The sequence below is a fragment of the Manis javanica genome, chromosome 17 (genome assembly GCF_040802235.1).
Source record: "Manis javanica isolate MJ-LG chromosome 17, MJ_LKY, whole genome shotgun sequence".
NCBI lineage: Eukaryota > Metazoa > Chordata > Mammalia > Pholidota > Manidae > Manis > Manis javanica.
The window spans coordinates 51,816,127-51,838,356 of record NC_133172.1 but is presented as its reverse complement, the minus strand read 5'-3'; the positions used below and the strand labels follow the sequence as shown (position 1 = coordinate 51,838,356).

The following is a 22,230-nucleotide window of genomic DNA, read 5'->3' as shown; positions in this document are numbered from 1 at the left end:
TACTATATTCTTAAAGTAAGCTACAGAATAGAAAAATTTTCAAATTGTCACAGATCTCCAAGAAAAATTTCCAGTGTATTTATTGAAAAAAACCCGTGTATAAGTGGACCTGCACAGCTGAAACTTGTACTGCTCAAGGGTCAGCTGTACTTCTAAGTCCTCCTTAACCAGCCCCCTCCTCTTGTTTTTGTTGTTTTTAACTACACTGGTTAACTAGCTTAAAAATAACTTTTGATAAAATACTTTTAAAAAGCTGAAGAGAAACAGAGCCACAAATGGTCAACTTAAAAATAGCATACCCAGAAAGCCACAGATAAATTCTTACCACCATAAAATCGAAGCATACAGCCGAGGTCAGGATTCGTTGCCTCCTCCTGGATGCGCACAGGATCATCAAATCCCAGCCTGGATAAGTAATCATAAACAATCTGAAGGGGTCGCTCAGTAGGTTCCAGTCTCCTGCTCACAATTCAAAAGAAAAATATTTACCAAGTAAAAAAAACGCCTCATTTAATCTTTAAAATCTTTTAATATGCTCTAGATTTTTTACTTCTATATCAAGATTTTCTTTAAGATCTTCAGATACAAGTAATCTAAACAAGTGGTGCTCAAAGTTTTTGGTCTCAGGATCCCTCTACTGTCTTCGAGGACCAAAGAGCTTTTGTTTACATGGGGTATAGCTATTGATATTTACTGGATTAAAACTAAAATTAAGAATTTCCAAATATTTATTCACTTTTGAGTAATAATAAACTCATATGGTGACAAATATTTTTTGAAAAATACATTTCCAAAATAGAACAAAATGAGCAAAGAGAATGGCACTGTTTTTACATTTTTGTAAATCTCTTTACTAGCTAGTTCAATAGGTGACAGCTAGATACTCGGATCTGCTTTCACATTCAATCTGTTGTGATAACATGCTACTAGCCTCTAGAAACACCGTACACTCATGAGATACAAAGAGTGAAAAAGAAAAATAACATCTTATAAAGTTACATTATAGAATAGTTTTGACCTCATGCACCTCTTCAAGGAGTCTCAAGGACCACCACAGGGTCTGTTGAGAACTTCTGGTCCAAACTTAAGAGCAGCAAAATTATGAGATATAAAAAGATTATATATACTTGGCCATAACTGATGTTGTATAAGCTGCACACACAATTAGAAGTGTAAACTTTGGGTTGCCTACTATGTCCCAAGTACTACTGCCTTCATGGGTGATTCCTTAAAAATTAGGAATGAATGGTCCAATAATTCCCCCAAAATCACTGAACCACATGGTCCTGACTGAAAGCTAAGGTAAAATCAGAATGTCTAGTAATCATCTGTGGCCTCTGGTGACACTGAATATTCTGACTCCTACAAACCTAAAATATTTTAAAATACTTAAAAAATAAAAATGATCAAATGTGTGTTTTTTTGATAGAAGGGGCTGCATCAGTAATAACAGCAAGACAGCTCTTTTTACAATTCTTTTATCAAAAAGCAGTTACAAACACAGTGACTAAGAGTACAGACTCAAAAAATCAGATTATCTGGGTTTGAGTCTCCATTCTGCCACTTACCAACCACATGCCCTGAAGGACTAACTTAGCAACAAGGAGACCATGGGCATAAACAGCTAGCTCCATCTTTCAAGTTATTTAACCTCATTGTCTTAAATTCCTCATCACTATAATGAGAACAACAGAACCCAACCGATAGTTACTAAATTTATTTACTTACAACAAGATATTATATAGAATCTAAAGGGTTTAGCAAAATGTCACTTGTAGCAGTGTCAAATAACATTGGCAATTATTCAAAAAATTCTTGGGACTGGAATCAAATTTTAATTAGAATAAAAATACAGTATCTCCCTAATCTGAAACAACCACCAAAAAACGAGTACAGGAGAGCTTGTGTGTTCAAAAGGTGTGGAGGAACATTATTCTTTTGAGGAACATCTCTAAAAAGACTGTTTAGGAAACTTAAAAATTGCATGAGCTACTTTAAGAAACATGATACACCTCCTGCCATGGCAAAAAGATATGAAGGACATCTGGGTTTTATGATTATAAAGAACTAGAAACTACTGTTGGCAGTAAGATTTAAGTAAGAAATAACATGAAATGAGAACACTACAAAGATGAATAAAAACAACTACATCAAAATGATAATTTAGGAACAGGAGTTATATTGATGAGCACAGAAAAAAAAACAAAAATAAACAACCACCCAGCCCCTCCTAACTGCTCAGATCATACTCTCTGCTCCTATAAACTCAGAACCTACTACCTGGGGAATGAACCAAAAGCCTACAAAGACAAATAAATATTGAATTTAATAGAAATGGTAAATAAACTTTTCAGAACAAAAACATCAGTTACAATTGATCTCTAGTCAATATATAAAATAAAAATGCACAAAGGACTATGACAGTATTAGGCATTTTCCCAGTACAGTAAGCACAATAGTAGAATTCTTCTAAAGAGGATACATTTTAAGAGGGACTTCTAATAAACTGCATCCTGAAGGGGTCAAGCAGTCATGTAATATGAAAACTGACTGAAGGACTAACTTAGCAACAAGGAGACCATGGGCATAAACAGCTAGCTACATCTTTCAGTGTCAAGAAGAATTAGACTTACTTGTCTAATTAAGTAAGTCCCTTACTTTGGACTGAACCAAAAGCCTACAAAGGAGTTGCAAATTAAATAAGTCCCTTACTTTGGACTGAACCAAAAGCCTACAAAGGAGTTGCACAGGTAAACTTGGATTAAAAATGAGGAAGAACCTTAATCATTAGAAATATCCAATAATGAAACAGACTGCCTCTCAAAATAGCTCACATAGCACTAAAGAGCCATCTGTCACAGATATTTTAGAAGAGTCACCTATAAGAATCAAATTTGGCTAGATGATCTTTAGGGTCTCTTACAATTCAAGGGTCTATGAGGTATCTAAGACTCCTTCCTAATATAATGCAAATTCTACCTGAACCCTGCTTTTATTTCAGATACAGAGCTCAATGCATTTAAATTTCATAATTCCATATAATGATCACATATTATGGACCAAGAAATAATACTTTCAGGCTAAATCTCACTAGTTCGATTTTTCAAGTTCTCCCTAGAACACCAAAAAAAAAATGGGAACATCCTAATTCTGACAAAATTTACATGATCAAATTTCCTTTCCTCCAAAGCAGCAATAGACTCATAGACACTTAGAACTGATTAGTTGTTACCATTGGGGAGGGGTTGGGCTGGGAGGTTGGGGAGCATGAGAGAGGTAAAGGGACACAAAAATTCTCAATCATAATATAAGCTGGTCATGGGTATAGTAATACAGCATAGAGAATATAATCAATGATTCTGTAACATCTTCCTCTGCTGACAGTAACCACACTAGTGGGAGTGAGGATTTAATAAATATGGGTAACTCTTAGACCACTGTGTTGTACACTTGAAACCAGTATGACTGTATCAACTATACTTCAATAAGAAAAAAATTTCTTTTCCTCAAAAGGCCCTGTAGATTTTGAAACCTTCTTTGTATATTTCTGCTTAAAGTATTTTCCCTGGTGGGAGAAAATAAATTAAAAGAATCTCAACACCCTCTTATTAATTCAGCATAAATGAGTAAAAAAAAATTTTTTAAGAACTGAAAAAACAAGTAAAATGAGGGATTAATTCCATTTACTCATTGAACTCATCTACTTTAGAAAGTAAAGAGTATGGGAAAGGATACTTATATATCAATTTTGGGTTTCAAAGTTCCAAAAGTTTAACAGGCTGGTAACTAGCTATTTGTTAAATCTCTCACAAATCAAAGGAAAATCACATAGGTGCAGAAGAGAATAATGTTGGCAGTGAAAGGTTCCATTCAGCATTTGAAATACTTCTACTACTGCTTTAAGGACAGACAGTAAGACAGCTCTAATAGTTTGTTTGCTTTCTAAGGCTTCTAGGAGCTACTGCAATCCTTGTTAAGCTGAATATATGTGAATATGGTCACTTCTCTCCAAACCAGCCAACCAGTATAATATTTCTATTCATCAAGGTTTGTCAGTTTATTGCATTTAGCCAAGCTTAGTAGTAGCCAACAGTTATTCTAAACAGTATCCATAGTTCAAATACATGTAAGAAAAGGGTAAATTTCATTCCAAGGGTCATTTCACAAGAACTCTAGTTAAAAAAGAGAGACAAAAGCACACATTATTAAAATCCAGCACAGGAAAATAATATATTATATCAAAGACCCTAACAAAGCACAGCACCATTCTCTACATCAAATAGGCTAAAACTCAATCCCTGGCCACCTAGAGAGGTAATGTCTACAAATGTGCAGATCAACATTTGTCTCGCCTGAGGGAGATTTCAGCCCCAGGCAAGTTCACTCTGGATTTGTGAGACCAAATAACAACAACAGAAGTTGGGGGTAAAAGGGTTTCTACCAAGCTTTATTCTTCTGTGGCAGGATGAGTGCTAGAATCACATCAGCCTCTGGTAATTTCAGGATCTATCTCTGTCTCTGCCTTCAGGCCTCTCTGCCACCACACGGCCCCTGGAACAAGCACTGGGCGGAGTTCCTTCTCTAGCAATACAGACAACTATGGCTCACCACCAACAGGTGGGCAAGCGCACACCTGCAAGCACTGCCTGTGCGCAATGGGCAGGCAGATCAGGGTCAGGTAATGGTAACTTCCATTTTCCCTACACCTCCACCACTCCAGGATTTCTGCCTCACAACTTAAGCACCCTCAATCTTCTGCAATGGTTCCTGTGTGAGACAGATGGGGCATAGTAACCAGATTCCATAACAGCAACAGCACATACAGATAACAACAAAAATTGTGATACAGATAACAATAGCAATTATGATAATCCTCAAGTCTGAGGAGTTAAATTGCTACCAAGTGGTCATTCCAGCTGTACTCAAACCAGTTCTACTCAGATGATTGATTTAATGACTTGCACTTTTCCACAGAAGGCCAGTAGTGCTCCATACACACCCAGCAAGCAGTAGTTTTTCCTAGGGTGTGTGCCCAATCCAAAAAGACATCAGAGGAGCTTAATCTTAAAGGCTGTAAGACACATTTTAATGACATTAACTTAGGCAAATCTTGTCTATCAGGTAGGATGCACAAGAGAGTGGTCCTGTGATAGGAAAGGGGTCCTGTCTGGTTCTAGTACACCATACCTTTGCCCCTCTTCCTGTGGGGGTTGCTGAGGGGTCTATGTATAGTGCTATTGGAGGAGAATGCACTGGCCATAAAAATAAAATGAAACTACTCAGTAAGCTCTTACCTTCCAGTTTTTTAGGGTATGCTACCATGATACCTGAGGGCCACTCTGCTGTTACTCCAGGAATACATGGAAGGTCAGCTTCCAGACCTTGTCCCCAAGGTGCTAGGAGGACCAGCCATTATTCCTGGTCCATGTGTCAAAACATCCAAGGCCACACACATTGAACAGAGTCTTCAGGGTTTACTGCAATCTGTGCTCACAGCAAGATATTACTTTGGTGACCAATCCCTGGCTTCAATAATATCTCCTTGATTTGTACTTGCATTAGTATAGGGAGGTCCCATGTTGCTGTGGGACTTGGTGTAAATCGCTTTTAGAGCACACAATATACTCCTGCTGGTCTCTACTGATTTCTTCAAAGGTTAAAGCAGGCCCCACTGACGGGCTACAGCCCAGTGTCTTCTGCCTTGCGCACAACAAACGTTGACAAAACCATCGGGCCATGTCAGGGAAAGGATTTCCTTCTAGCCAATGTACCTGGGCCAATTCGTCTGCTTCATCATTTCCTGGGGATGTCAGCAGCAAATGGCCTCTCACATGGTATACTGTAACTGTTTTAGTCTGACCATAAGTCTTGCCACAACTCTTGCCCCCAAAGGGGTCAGTGACCAACCATGCAGTTGGCATGGTACCACGTTGGTAGCCACAGAGTCAAACCTTGATAGATGGCCCAGCTGTCCATGCAGACACCTATTGGGAAGGGCTTCTTCCACACTATTCCCAACTCTTCCCACTGACTCCTCTTCCCCTTACCTTTCCATGCATATCGTCTCAGTCTTAGGATGGAAAGCTACAGCCCTCCATTTTGGGGGCTGCCATGGCTGGAGCCATCTGTGTACCACGCCTCTTCAGGTATACACATTCTTCCATCCTGATAAGGGCTCTCTGCTACTAATGGCTCTAAAGCAAATTCTTCTTGCCCTTCACTGGTATATGCCACTAGCCCCAGTAAGCATTGGAGTTCTCTACTCAAGGGGCTAGTAGAGAAGGCACTACGCTGCTACAGTATATGTCCACTTGGCCAGTGTAGGTGTCTGTGCCACCCCACTCCATGGCTTTTGGGTCATCTCGTATCCACCACACAATGGGATAGGTGGTTTTTACCTTCATCAGGGCTATCCCAGTGATGGGCTCCATAGCCAGCAGGCATGGTACACAGTAGCCATTTATTCCTCTGTTAAGATGTGCCGTGCCTCTGCTCCTTTCCATAGTTGTGACCAAAATCCAATAGGTTCATGAGTTCACTCAGGCTGCTGCCAGAGACAGCCATAACCATTTTTGGTCACATGGACATGCAGCTCACAGGATCTTAATGGGTCTATCACACTCAAGGCCTGCATGGCCTTGACTGCCCACCTTGCAGCAGTAAAAGCAACTGCACATGTTTCATCCCAGTCCCACTTGACACCCTTTCATACCAAACCACATAAGGACTTCAGAATTTGTGCCAAGTTCAGGATAAACACTCTCCAGTAGCCTAAAAGACCCAAAACCTCCTGCAATAGTGTGATGGTCATAAGAATAGGGAAAGCCTGAACTTTATGTATCACTCCTTCTGTTATAACTTCAGTTTTACCTGACCAGACAACCCCCAAGAATTTGGCCCCTGAAATGTGGTACTATTAATGGCCCCTTTCTCCTGTAGATGTTGCAGCAGCCTAGGTGCTATACTTTCTAGGTCTTTTAGAGAATCCAAAGCATGACATCATCAATACAATGGTTCAGCCACACCATTGGTGGTTTCTCCCATGCTGCCAAGTCCTGGGCTACGAGTCCGTGACAGATGGTGGGCTGTGGAGGTGTCCCTGTGGAAAGACAGTGGAAGTCCACTGCCAGCCTTCCCACATGAAGGCAAACTGTTCCTGACTTTCCTGTGCTATGTCAATGGAAAAGAAGATATTAATCAGCAAGATCCACAACAAATGATATGTCCCTAGTTCATGACTGAGAATGTCCATAAGGGCTGTTATAGAGGGGACAGCAGAGAGGGGATATGACTTTATTCTGTTATCTGTAATCCAGTCATATGCCAGATGTTGTCTGGCTTTTTTACTGGTCACACCAGAGAATTAAAAGGACTATGGGTGACCAAGATATGGAAGCAACCTAAGTGTCCATCAGTAGACCAATGGATAAAGATGTGGTACATATACATAATGGAATGCTATTCAGCTATAAAAAGAAAAGAAATCCTGCCATTTGCAGCAAAATGGAAATAAGCCAAGCAGAGAAAGACGAATATCATATGATTTCACTTATTTGCGCAATATAAAAACAAAGCAGAAGAGAAGGAACAAAACAGCATTAGACTCATAGACACCAAGAAGTGACTAGTGGTTACCAAGGGGGCAGGAAGTGGGCAGTAGAGTGGGGAGGAGAAGGGGGACTGTTGAACCACTTTGATATATATATAGTAAGAAAAATAATAATAATATTGATTTTTTTTAAAAGGGCTATGGATGGGCTTTATAATACCTACCTTCTCCAGTTCCTGGAGGGTTTCTCCAACTTTTTTTATGCCCTCCAGGCAATTTGTATTGCTTGGTATTTGTCACTCGGTGAGGCACAAAGCTACAGGCAGTGCTTAGCCTGTCCCCTCAGAACTGATTTCACCACATGTATCCTCAGTCTGAGTCATCTGCTGTGGTCTGTAACCAGAGGCCCTACAGGATGCCTATCCCCAAAATATATTCAGGGATCGGAGAGATATACACAGTATCTCCTTTGGGGTAGACACTCTATTCCCAGTGGGATTTGGGCTTGTTTCACTCTGATAGCCTTACCCCTGTATCTCTCTGTAACAGCAGGGATCATGAGAAAGTGCTCAGAGTTGCCATAAATCAGTGAGTATTCAGTTCCTGTGTCTACCAGACCCAAGACATGTTTGGTGCACTTTCGCTGGGGACCAGTGAATTCATATTTCAACATGTGGCCTCCAGTTCAAGGTGGATGCCTTGACCCTCCCCTCAAACTGTATTACCCAGTTGTCTTCCTGTGAGGGCACAGGTGGGTTCGGCTCACTCCAGCAGAAAGTCCTGCAAGAACATGGTCAATTTGTAGCTTTGTCTCCAGCTTCCATTTCTTGGTCTTCACCTTAGCCAACGGCCAAAACCACTGCTCTGGCTTCAACTGTTGCCAGAGCTCCAGTATGATTTTATTTGACTTCCCACCCAATTTCTCTTTATCTGCTCCTGCCTTTATCAGATCAACCCACACCTGGGTTCTCATGACCTTCATGGGGCCCTTTAAACTCCTCCTCTGAGTAGAGGAGCACACTCCCTTCCATGCCTGCATCACTTCAGCCTCCCCCAAATCTGCCACAGTACTGGTATCCTAATTTAGGGGTTGCCTAAGTGAGGGGCAAGACTGGCCACTAGGGCTCCAAGGAGGGACGGGAGAGCCGTTTGCACACTGTATCCCTCATCCCTATGGTAAACAGCTCCTCATCTGGGCCATGACTTGCTGGGTTATAAATGGCATTTTTCATGCCCAAATCCCATAACACCTTTCGGAGCTCAGCATACATCTGCCATCTAGCAGGGGAAGATGGCAATTCACCCTGATTGGGCCATACGGTAGGAAGTGTGGCCATAAGCCAATCGAGGAGAGGGTGGTTGCTTGGGGTCTGTTATGTATTTTGTAATTACTCAAGGCAGGATTTTTCAGGGAAGCCAGCTTCCCCATTTCTAACTGGACAGAATAATCCCATCCACCCATACATCCCAAAGGCAGGGAAGCCAGGCTAACATGGACTCTGAGAGTTTCTCCAGAAACCAGGAGCCCAAATCACCAGCTCTTCCTGGGTATAGGGGTGGAGCACAGAGTGCTCCGTGACCTGGGCAGGGGGAGGGCTGCACCTCTCCCGGAGGAACCCGTGATTGCTGCGACTTTATTTTCTTGACTACAACTGGGTGGGACTTCAGGAAAGGAGGGGTTGGTGCCTGCCACCCGACCCCCACCTCTTCGCCCTTCTCTGACACATCCTCTACTGCTTCCAGAGCTGATGGCAGCTTCTTTGCTATCTGCCACAGTACAGATAACCTCATTTAGTTAGGAAGCCTGAGTGCCTCCTTTGCTGCATCTTTTACGTTCTCCACAGTGCCTCACAGCAGCACTATCTCAGTCTTCAAAAGCTCTCGTACATTCTCCTCAGTACCTCGCAGCTGGCATTCTTGTGCTGACTTTTCTTGTGCTTCCTCCTTCTTCACGGCCTTTAAGCTTTTCCTCAGCGCTTTGAAGCAACACCTTCTCTTTCTCCAAAAAATCTTTTCCTCCTCCAGAGCACCTCGCAGCTTGCATTCTCATACTGCCTCTTCTCATGGTTCTCACAGGAATGCATCCTTCTCCCCCATGGCCTTTTTTAATACTGTGAGGAATTACCAACCCGCAGTTCCCACCACCTTGCGGGCACTGTTTCTCTAAGGATCTCCCAATCTCACGGAGGGCCTCTATCATTGCCTCAGGTGTCATACCTCTCCCCAGTCCTGGGGAGGCGTCCACTCCTTTAGGAAGAAAGCCATCTCGGTCCACATGCCCACTGGGGGACACCTAAATTCCTCCTCACCCATATGGGATTCCTGCAGTATTTCCCCAGCCATAAGGGCAGCCCGCTGAAGCACCCCTCCCATGAGGGCAGCTTGTCTGTTTTTTAATCTGTAGTGAATCTTGCTGACTGTGCCTAATGTCTTGACTGAGGGGAATTTTAACCCTGGTTCACTCTGGATTTGGTTAAGACCAAACAACAATGAAATGTTGAGGGTAAAGGGGTTTATACCAAGCTTTATTCTCATGGTGGCAGATTGAGTGTTAGAATCACATCTGCCTCTGGCAAGTTCGCAATTTGTCTCTCCCTCTGGGCCTCTCTACCTCGTCGCAGACCCCAGGGAGAGCACTGGGCAGAGCTCCTTACACAGCAGGACAGACAATTATGGTTCCTCTGCCAACACATGTGCAAGCAGGTGCCTGCAAGCACTGCATGAGTGCAATGGGCAAACAGATTAGGGTCAGGTGATGATTCTGGCTATGGTAACTTCCATTTTCCCTACAACATTATAGATAACACACAAACAGCAATAATAAGGATACTTAAATGAGTGTTTACTCCATGCCTGACACTATGGTGAGAATAAATGTTTTACATTTTACAAAGCTATGCCTATTTTGCAGATAAGGAAAATGAAGTTCATATATACTAACACAGTCATGGTAGCATCAAGGTTTGAACCTGTGTCAGGTTCATACAAAGCCTAGCTTCCTTTAGGCAAACCACACTATTTTATATAGCTAAAGTAATTTATGAAGAGCTCAAAGCACCTCATATGTTAAGTCACACAATGAAACCTAAAATGTTACGTTTTAAAACAACTGCATTTCATTATCTAATATACCATCACTTGAAAGATATTTTACACATCATTGTTGTATAAGAAGAATCTTATTAGTCTTCATCCCTGGTTTCTGGTTAGAAGGTTCTAAATCCTTGGTTTTTCCTGAGTAATTAGCTGGCTCTTGACTTAGTTAATTCATGAGCCTCTTGGATGACCCCTGAGTTTATGCCAAGAGATGTGATGACTCAGGATGGAGGATGGTCATCAGAAAGACCGACCATGTAACAACAGAGTTGAGGCTTAGAGCCAGCCTGACTTCAGGGGTGGAGAGAGGGCAGATTTAGTTCAAGCATGTGGTCAATGATTCAATCAATCAAACCTGCCCAAGGAAACCCCAACATAAACTCTGTATGGAAGCTCCATAGACATACTGGTGAGTGAACTCACTGGTGTGCTGACAGGGTGACAGAGGAAGAGGGCATGAAGTTCTACATTCAAGACCCTCCCAGACCTTGGACTATGTGTCTCTTCATTTGGCTGGTCCTGATTTGCATCCTTTATCCTAAGACTGTAATCATAAGTATAGTGCTTTCTTGAGTTCTGTGAGTCATTCCAGTGAATTACTGAACCTGAAGGGGTCATGGGAACCCCCAAATTTGTATCCAGTTGGTCAAAAGTACAGCCAGAATCTGAAGTAAGGGCATTGTTGGGGATCATGGCCTTGAACTTGTGAAGTCTGTGTGAACTCCTGGTGGTTAGTGTCAGAATGGTATTGCAATAAACCAGATGGTATTGCAATAACCATTAAGAAAGAAAAAACACTGCTAATTAAACTCTGACCCTCCAACAACTATAAGATACAAGCTGATTTCAGAAGTATTAAAATATAAAAACAAAAAAATTTAATAAAAATAAATTATTTAATATATAACACATTCTTTAAAGTTTTAAAATAGCACAGAAACATGAAGGACAAACCAAAAATAATCTCCTTTGTCCTTCCTCAGTGGTAACTGAAACAGGATTTTTCACTCCACGTTTATAAAATCAAAACATGTTAAACAAAAACTTAGTGACTTGCAAGAGGCCACCCTGCAAGTCAGTGACAGAAAAGGCATGAGAACTCAGGATTTCCAAATCCCAATGGCATTATTTTCTGTTATATATCTCTTAATGCTTCTTAGCTTATCTTAAAAGATAGTCTATCAGATACATAAATCTCAGTCATTTTGATGACTAAGAATAAAAGTAAACATATGACCACAAGCCAAAGGGCACTCCATGTCACATATGATCTTGTTACAACTTTTCAGACAGAGGGCAATTATACTCGGCTTCACTAGTGAGTCAGTTATCACTTAAACAATTCAATAAAAAAGACCAAATATAATCCCACAAAGAGCAAAGAATGGGGAAACAAGACACTCGTTTTCCAACTATAGCTCTAGCACCAGGCAGCTTCAGGAATGTGCCTTCACCCTGTCCTACCCAGGCATCTGTTTCACATCTATAAACCACAGGGAAATGGTCTCTGTGATACTCAGCAGGGAAGTTACTAGTCTTGTAGGCAAAACAGTTCTTTGTTATACGAGACTGTCTCACACACTGAGGACATAGCCCCTCTGGACCTTGCCCTCGAAATGGTCTCTCCGGTAGTTGTGACAACCAAAAAACCCTGCCCCTACACATAGTTCTAAATGTTAAGCACAGAGGGTGAGGAGTTGTTAGGTTGGGCAGACTTCATGTCCCCAGGAAATAAGCTCTCAGGTTCCTTCAAGTGCTAAATTCTATAAATTAGCAATATGTCAGTTTTCCTTAAGTGACATGTCCACGACTGAAAAAGAGAAAGCAGGAAGTCATGGATGATTTAGAAAAAACATGGGGTAATTTTAGTCCCAGGAATCCCATCTCTATGACCAAGCCCAGGGAAATCAACAATGTAAAGACTTATGGACAAAGGTTTAGTTTGTCATCACAACACTACTGTCAGGAATTAAATGATTGAAACAACTCAAAAAAGTAACATTTATTGAGCATTTATTAGGTGCCAGACATCGTTCTAAGTACTTTTACTTCCTTGCTACTCAAAATGTAGTACATCACTTAGGAGCTTACTACAGAATCTCAGGCCCCACCCAGACCTACTGAATGAGAATCTGTACTTTTAACAAGCTCCTAGGTGGACATCAGAGTTACAAGTATACAAGAAACACTACAAGTATTAATTCATTTCATCTTCATAACATGCATAATAAATTGAATCCTCGTGACAGCTCTATAATGTAAACATTGTCATTTCCCATTTTACAGGTTAGTAAACTAAGGCACAGGGCATTATATAACTTGCATAGGAATTGCCAAAGCCAAGATTTGAACTCACACACTCTCGTTCCAAGCTCTAAACCATTATTGCATATTATTTCTCAATTTTTAAACAAAATTATAGTTATCTCTTTAAAATGGAATCTTCTGTAAAAATTAAAACTGGTGTCTAAGAAATTTTTAATAACACAAGAAAGTAAATGAAATAGACAGTAAATAAAATTGAATATATGGTATGGGCCCAAATATGTAACTTTTTACACACACACTCACTTCAAAAAAGGTCTGGAAATAAGGGTTGATATGAGAAGGCAATACATGGGCTCTGGTGTCAGAATGCCAGAGTTCAAACTCCAGCTCTAACCACTCAATTAGCTCAGTGATCTAGGTGAGATGGCTTACCCTGTTTAAAACTCATTTCCCTTACCTATAAAATGGGAGTAATATCTACCTCACAAGACTGTTGTAAGGATTAAATGAGGCAATTTACAAAAAGTGTAAGCACTGAAAATTTTTTCATTTTTCCAAAATTTCCAAAATGAATACATATTACACCTCAGTAAGCAGCAAGAAAATCTACTGAGAAAGATAATGCCTTAGGTTGCCTACTATCCTACATAGGGCTACTTCGAAGAAGGTACTTACTCCTCTGATTAGATATCGTAAGACTGAACTGAAGCAATTAACAGCTGAGTAAGAGATCTAAAAAAGATCTCTAAGTATGATTAATTAGTGACACTGAATAAGGGGTGCTGTGCCAGCTCCTCTCCAGGAAGGCCTTTCCTCAGAATGAAGTCCACCACCTAGTTTGAACAATTCAGGCATTCCAGTCACCTGGCTCTGCCTGCCTGCCTGCCCTAGAAGAGGTTATGGGACTTCCTGCATAGCCTCAATTTGCCTCATCTGAAAGGACTAATACTACCTCCCTTGGAGTTTGGAGTTATTTTGAGGATTTAACAAGCAAGGTGTGTAAAGCACTAAGTAAAATGACTAGCAATAAAAAGCACTTCATGTTAGCGAAGATCTACCATCAGCATCACCGTCCTTTGGCTGGATGAGCAATGAAAATATATTCACTTGTTCAAACCATAGTTTCACAGTGTTTTCATTATTTTCTAATCAATATTTTCAAGGAGCTACTTCATTACAAAATGATCAAGGCCACAAAGAGTCAAACTCTTCAGTTTAAGTAGTTTAGATTCACAAAAGTAAATTCTATCTCACTTCCGGACTCTAAACGAATTACACAACTAGTAGTAGCAAGCCAATTCAGATGAGGTTTTCCTCCATATTTCTAACAACTTTTTATACTTACACATTACTATATAAATGACTAAGTGCTAGGTTTAAATACATGAACTCCGTCAATCACTACCAGCTATAATGTAGGTCAAGGCTTTCCACCTGATAAATTAGATCAGAATCAGTGTTAAGATTCAGAAAAGCCTAAGGATCACCCAGTCTGATCCTTTTCATTTTACAAATGGATTTCGGAAATGTAGTTAGCTGATGAACCAGGAAAACATTCAAATGCTAATCTACTTTATCAGGAATTAGTGCAAATCCTAAAAGGAACACTTCAGAAACCTCAGTTTAGACTTTTAAAATGACATCAATTTTTAGCTCAGCTTAAGGTGTTACTATTACTACCACATTTTTAGGTGTTAGTGGGAGATTCCTTTCTCACCTTCAACAGTATTGAATCCACAGCTTTGAATTCTGTTTGACAACATTTATTTATTTCAGGGAAGCGGGAGGAGAGAGAGTCAAGGGTCAGGCACTTAAGGAACTCTTATTTGCTGTCTAATTCAAAGAACTAATAGTGAATTTTTTAAAAAGCTGAATCAAAGAGTTCACATATACAGTGTAAGACTACTAACGCTGACATTTCTGGAGAAAGTCAAGGGGAAATAGGCATACTTTTATATCATTCATCAAAGTATAACTTTTATGAAGAGGAACTTGACAATAGCTATCAAAATTATAAACACACATAGCCTTTGACCCAGCAATTCCAATTCTAGGAGTCTGTCCTGCAGATGACTCCCACATGGGAGAAATACCACAAATATTCAAATACAAAGACATTCACTGCAGCACTGGTATTAGTGCTGGTATCACTACAGCTGGTATTAGTAAAAAACTGGAAACAATCTGCATGTCCATTAACAGGATATTGGCTAAAATTATGGTAGACTCATAAAGTGGAATACTATGCAGCCATTAAATAAATGAAAACTATATAAATATTAATATAGAAAGATCTCTAAGAGACATTAAGTCAACAATGTGTTACATACAGCATCAGTTTCAATATTCATATGGAGGCACATGATCATCATAAGCATATATACTTTCCCTTATACATTTCAATTTCATTCTATTTACATGTATTACTTCTAAAAAAAACATAACTTTCAAAAGATTTATGTTAAATTTAGGTATCTGACCTATGATGTAATCAAATGAGGTAACTCTCAAATTTTCCTTCACTGACAGCTTTTAATTTCAAAAATCATAACGTCGGCATTTCAAGGACAAATCTTTTTTCAAGTCCAGTGACTCCATCAACATCAGTTTCAGCATGACTGCCATCCCAAAGCCCACTTCCAAGCAGACACACATTTACTTACACTGCAGTAGAATTAGCATGGTAAAACTCACACCTTACCTGACCAGGTCTCCATGAAGCTGTAAATAAAGGCTCTCCCTTCCCTCTCCAGCACATATTTCTGATGCTGATGTCTCTACTGTGCAAAGGACAAGATGCAGGTCGGAGGCGAGAGAGGCGGTGGTAGCAGTGGCAGTGGCAGTGGCCGTGTCTGCTCCATAAAGGTAGACACAGCCTCTCTTCACATCTTCTCTCAGCCAGTCTCTTTCTCGGGAACCAAACCGACTTCTCCTATTCAAACAATTTCTGCTCCCGTTGCGTTTCATATTCTTCTAAAAGACATCAAGAGAAAGAGATCATGACATGAGCTAGAATGTCGGGATTAGACACGGTCGGTCCCCATCCCACCTTTCTACTCCACATCCACCAAGACGTCCTCTCACAGAGCCTCCTGCACCTGCCATTCTACTCTTACCTGGAACACTTCGCTTTCTTTACAGCTAGCTGTTCATGTCTCTGTCCATCATCTTATCTGACCCTTTATCTCAAGTTTTTCAGAAAAATGTCAAGAATAATAAAATGTCTGTGTACCTACTACCCAACTTTCACCAATGCAATATTTTTTCACATTCAGTTCAGATCATTATTCTCAAGAACATATACACAATACAGTCTTATATTTGTAGCTAAAGCCAACTGGAACCCCAAAACAATCCATTTCCTTCTCTCTCCAGAAACACTCTCCTGTACTTGGTATTTATCATTCCATGCATTTTTCTGTTTGCCATATATGTACATATCTGTACTGTTTTAAGTGATTTAAAACTTTAAATCCTAACTAAATTATATTTGATCCTGCCATTATTTTATTTGGTTCAGCATTGGTTTAGAGCTACATCCATGCTAATACACCCAGCTCATTCATCTGAATAATATTTCATTATATGGATATACTGCAATTTATCCACTCTCCTGCTGATGGTATTTAGTTTGTTTCTAATTTTTCACTGTTGGAAACAGCAACAGGTCTTTATATGCAACCTGTAAGTTTCTCTAGGGTCCTAACCCTCTGCCTCATATCCCAACAACCAAGTACAGAACAACACAATACTGTACAAATGTTCTTTCCATTCTCATGTTTCCCAAAAAACTACTGTTGCATTTGATCATTTAGGTTTGTGGAATTCATACACATTGTGAAGTCATGTTATCTCAAAGCAAAAACAACTGCTACAGCAGTATAACATTTCAAAAGGTATTTATCTGCTCTATTTTTATGATGAGCCATTTCTGCTCTCTTTAATAAAAAAGAAATTTCCACTAACAATCACACTGACATTCTCTCCAGGTTATCCTCCATTGCCTTTTCACTGTTTCAGCCACATCCAACCACTTGTAACATCCTAAACACATCAACCATTCCACAATTCTGTTACTCGTCTGGAATGACCTTCTCCACCCTGTTCATCTGACTAGATACTCTTCAAACTTCTATGCCTATGTTACCCTCTTTGTCGAGTCTTCCATGTCTCCCACCCCATTTTTCTCCTACCTAAAATCAGTGACTCAATTCTGTCCTCAGCAGAACTTCTTCACCTTGCATATATTTCTATTATTCCGTGGGTCAAAAAAGGGTTTAATTGTTTATTTGATGTTTCTTCCACTCTTCTACATTGAGAACATACTACACAGTGTCTTAACACCTGGGTGGCACAGAGATGTATGCAGAACTTATCTGACATCTCAGAATCATATTCCCAGTCTGTGGTTTAGCTCAGTTAGCTCTGGCAAGAAGCTGAAAAAACTTGGAGAAAAAAAACCTGCACTTCTACAGAGAACCCTAAAATTTTTCCTTTTTACCAGCCAAAGTAAATAAAATACTTTTGCTACTACTCCTCACTGGAAAACAGAAAATACCTATAAATAAAGCAAATGTTTTTGTATTCAAAGATTAAATATTTGAGGATAATTTTCGCACCTAAAATTCAGTCTCTAAAGATGGTGAAGAAAGGGTAAGGAAAAGTTAGGAGGTATCCCCACGTGGGAAGAGAGAAAACCAAGAGTGAGAATGGCTTTACCGTTGAAAGTCAGGATAACACAGGCAGAGCAATCATTTTACAGATCTTTGGGATTTGAGTACAGCTTTGCAAAACCATGAGGATTATTACTGATTCAAACTTCCGATGAGTAGAATAAACCCCTGCTCCAAGTGGGAACTAGGTCTCTTTTTTTATGAAGAGCATTTTCTCAAAGCTGAACATCTCAGAATTAACAAAGGGCTTTCAATTACTTATTTTATAAAGACAGAGGCCATTATATTTGTACCACTAAATTTTAACCACTGAGTAATTGGCCACTGGTTAATTTTAAATATTCCTTATTTTTTAATCTTTGGGGAAGATCAAATGGTCTATTTGAAAACAGTATTCTATATGGTACAAAATATTTATACAAAGAGGCTCTGCATTCTGCACACTGGGGAGAAATTCTGCTGCTATTGAACAAGTAGATACTATTCCACACAACCACCAAAAAGTGCCTTTAAAAAAACTTTTTAAGGTCAAATAATGGCCCACTGACCTTCTCAAATTTAGAAAAGTCAAGAAAGACCCCAAGAGGTATTATATTAGTTCATCTATGATTCCTCCTCCACGAGCATTTTTAATAGTTATTTTTAAATGTATATATACTTCTCTTAGGATTACAAATTCTTAAGAACTTTACACTACTGAAATGTATGTGTTGTTGGCCAAAGAATGTACCTCCTATTTATAATATATTCCACTCTATGAAGATAAAATATTGGGTTAGAACTTCAGTAGATACCATATTGTTAAGCATGTACATTAGGCAGTTTTAAAAGGCCTAGATACCAAGCAAGCAAAGCCTTCTAGCAAGAATCTAGATAGTTCAGCTATTATTAGCCACTACTAAACTACCTAGTGCTTCCTTTTCTATTGTCTCAAGCATGAGGTATCTGCTAGAAAGGCCAGTACTGTCCAGCTTCTAGAATCACTATTTTAACCACTGGAATTGCTAGATTAAGAACACTTATTTCCTCCCTTACTCTTCTTTGAGAACTGCTGACAAACTTTATCTAAAGGGAACACAACTATAATGACCTCTCACATCAAACAAGTATATAAAGAGCACATTTAAGATTTAAAGGTATTTCTAAAAAACAGTCTTTATAGAGGAAGCCATGAATTAAGTACCTATTTCAGTTTTACAGTTTTCACTCTCTAAAAATGAATATAATATTTGAGGGAGGTAATCAGTTCAAGGGTGATACACCATTAAACGCCCACATATAATTCTAAGTATATACGGTAAAAACAAGGTCTAATAAAATAACTCTCCCCACTTACTGGGTCCTATTAGAATGTGAAATACTTTAAGGTAGAAGATATCTTCCTGCATTCAAAACACTGCAGGAATATGGGCTCATCCCTAGGAATACACATTAAGGAATACTTTGGAAGAGGTGGAATGAGAAAGGAGAGGAAAAATACTTCAGTTCATTAAAATCTTTTTAGCATTAATTGATTTTTTAAAACCATATACACACATTATTTTGATAAGAACTTGAAACTACCACTGCAAAAACAGATCTCATGGCATTGACTGACTAGATTAGCTGTAACTTCATACCTTCCACAGACTGAGTTTTTTAAAAATTTCAAAATGACTGTAGGAAACATCTGGAAAATTATGCTTCAAAAGGTATGCCAAATAATCTTAGGAGTATTAAAAATGTATCCATATTTCAACTACGCCTATAAAGGGGTACACTCTAAATATCAATTTACTAAATAAAGCCAGGAGCAGATTTTGAATCAAATTTTCCAATATTCCACACAGATGGACCTAGATCTAATCTGGCTAAATTACATTGGCTTAGTTATACTAGTTTCTTTATGAAGATCTCTATTATTTGACAATAATGATGTTCATGATTTGGTATTAAGTATAAAAGAGTTACAAAAATGAATGATAAGCCTTTGCAAAGGATCTTCAGAGAACATGTAGGAGATTATGACTTTCTTCCCAACTCAGAGTCTTCTATTTATATATTCTTTTCCATACTTGTATATTCTTTTCCAGTTTCACTTGGCACAAAATTCAACCACTCAGCTATTTAAGGGAACTTCTGTATGCAGAACATATAGCATCTATTTTCCATAGCCAATCCTATTTATTTGCAAGGATTATTTAAAGTGTTGACCATATGCAATAAAGCAAGGGATGCAAGGGCCTTAGAAACTGTCAGCCTCCCATACAACCAGCTTGGTAGGTAGTATAATCAAGATCAATTTCTGGAATCTTTCTAACAGTCCTGATATTGAACTCCAGGGAACCAGTGGTAGGTTGGACAACTTCCTGGGAGGGTGGGAAGGCAAGACCCTTCAATAAAAATCCACATTTCTCAATTCCTTCCCTCTCACAACTCACTCCCTACCCACAAAAAATGTTATTAAAAATAGCCAAACCTTGTTTACTTTCTAGGCCAGAGGGCATTACCTATCTCTCAGCCCTGACATTTCCTGATAAGCCAGACCAGTTCAACTTTTTTTCTCAGCTCATTCACAATTTATATTTTTGTGACTTTATAGTTTTAAATCAACATCCAAAAGCCTCTGAGTAATAACATTTAAAACTTACGGTCAAGGAAGTTACAATAAATATGTATCAGATTTGTGCAGAAGTGGAGATAAAATATGAAAAGCTTTTAAAGTCACTGCATTAAGATTAGTAGGTAGTGGCAGCAAAAATGTTTTCTATTTTACAGTTTACTTTTACGTTGTTTCATGGATTCACCAGAGGCTGCAAATCTATTATCTTGTTCAGTATTCCCATCTTTGTGCTGTCCTACGAATAATCTTAGAAATACAGTGCCCACTCTTAATCCCAATCACCAAATACTAATATTTTTTAACATCATGGATAATCACTGTCTTGTATTTTTGAAACACATCGTCTTCTAAATTTTCTTTTCTCTCTTCCTCTCCCTGGCAAGTTTTAAATCCTGCCTATTCCTCTTCTATAACTTTAGCGGAACTGCATTCCAGCTCCAGGACACCTAGTTTACATATCTGACCTGCAGAAAAATTTCTCTCCATTTCAAAGGCTAGTAGAAAACTCCAATGCAGTTAGTCTCCCTCAAACCCTCCTTTCAAACATCTTCACTGTCCCCTCCCAACCGTACATTCCTTGTGCATTTAAACTTCTTGTCATCACCTTCAAGAATCCACTTCCTCCCCCCTTGCATCTGCTTTCGTTTTCCTCCTACTCCCCCCCAATTCCTGCCCAGAAGCCCCGCCAGCTGCCTGTTGCATAACTGCTCCCCCACTGCCGTCTCCCTGGACTGTGAGCCCCGCTCCCACAAGCAGGAATGCCCTTTTTGCCAACTCCTCCTCCCTGCTGCGACACGCCCAGCGATTCCCCGAGATTAAGCCCCACCGAGGATTCTCCCTCCAGGCGGGGCAGGTCGCGCTTCCAGGCCGCGCCTCCGAGCGGAGAGCCGGGTCTAAACTTCGGTGGTGAGCCCCGAGGGCAGAGCCGGCCCGCTGCACCCGGCGCGGCCCGAGCACCCGGCGGCGCCCGGCCAATCACCGCCGCCATCCTCCCGCTGGGGTGATGTCTTCAGGTGTCCGGGGGGGAAAGCCCTGCGTACTTCCAGCCCCGCTCTCGGCGAGGGGTGACCGGGCCCCAGACCCCGGGCCCCGAGGGAAAGCCGAGGCGGGCCCCGGGTCCCGAAGGAGGCGGGTGGGCGGCGGCGGCCGGGCGGACGCCGGCCAGAAGGCGTGGGCCTGCCCCGCGGGTGGCGCGCGGCCAGGGATGGGCAGCGGAACGGACGGAGGCGGCCGAGGCCTCCGCGGGGGCCAGGCATGGAGGCCTCGGCGGGTTGCGGCGCCCCCAGCCGGGCTGCGGGACAGCGGAGCCGCGAAGCGGACTGACTGACGCGGGGCGGGGGCCGCCGGCTGCCTCCGCCACTGCGCGGGGCAGAGGCGGCCTCTCCCTGCCCTTGCTCCCTTCCCTGCCCGCCTCACCTTCAGAACCCGGATTCCAGCCGCCCGGCGGCTCGCGGGCGCTTCGGGCGGCTCCGGGGGCTCGAGCGGGCCAGCGGGCCCAGGCTCCACCTCCCCCATCAGCGGCGGAGGCTGCTCAGGGACGCCCGGCCGGCGCGACGGCGCGCGGAGGCTCGGCAGCGCGCGCGAGCAGCCCTCGGCCCCGCCCCCCGGCAGCCGCGGGCCCCGCCCCGGGCCCGGCCCCTCCCACAGCCCCACCAGAGCTGCGTAACTGCGGGCCTGGCATGGCCCCCGCGCGGCGAGCCGCATCCCGGGGGGCTGGCTCCTAGCACCCCGCGGGCGGAGCCAGGCGCCGCCGCAGGGCTGGGCCACGGCTGCCCGCCGCTCTCGGTTTGAAGGACTGAAGCTCAGGAAGGGTTATTGCTTACTGCTGTCCGCGCCTCCCAAGTGCGGGATGGACGAGGGGCACGTGGGGGGTCTGCATCTGTCGGTAGTGACAGGAGGCTGCTGTCCGCAGAGGTGGCTCTTCTCACCTCTCGCAGACGTTTCCTCTCTCAAAACTGGCCTGTGACCCTCACCTGCATAGCCATTGAACGAATTGCTGAGAATACTCTCCTTAGCAAGGCCTTTTCCATATTAAAGGTGCT

The 22,230-nt window shown here is 41.4% G+C and overlaps 1 protein-coding gene across 3 annotated transcripts in view; it reads right to left on the bottom strand.

The window, feature by feature from the left end:
- PHLPP2 (PH domain and leucine rich repeat protein phosphatase 2) overlaps nt 1-21,787 on the bottom strand; it is a 71,112-nt gene extending 49,325 nt beyond the window's left edge. The window contains exons 1-3 of one of the 3 annotated variants that reach the window (XM_037025412.2): nt 21,605-21,787; nt 15,615-15,886; nt 326-459 (exon numbers count right to left, since the gene is read on the bottom strand). In XM_037025412.2, coding sequence (XP_036881307.2) covers nt 326-459; nt 15,615-15,886; nt 21,605-21,703 — 505 coding nt within the window. In that variant the 5' untranslated portion in view covers nt 21,704-21,787. The remainder of the gene's footprint in view (nt 1-325; nt 460-15,614; nt 15,887-21,604) is intronic. The other 2 variants (XM_073225942.1, XM_073225941.1) reach the window with 2 other exon arrangements.
- Between the last annotated feature and the right edge of the window lie 443 nt (nt 21,788-22,230).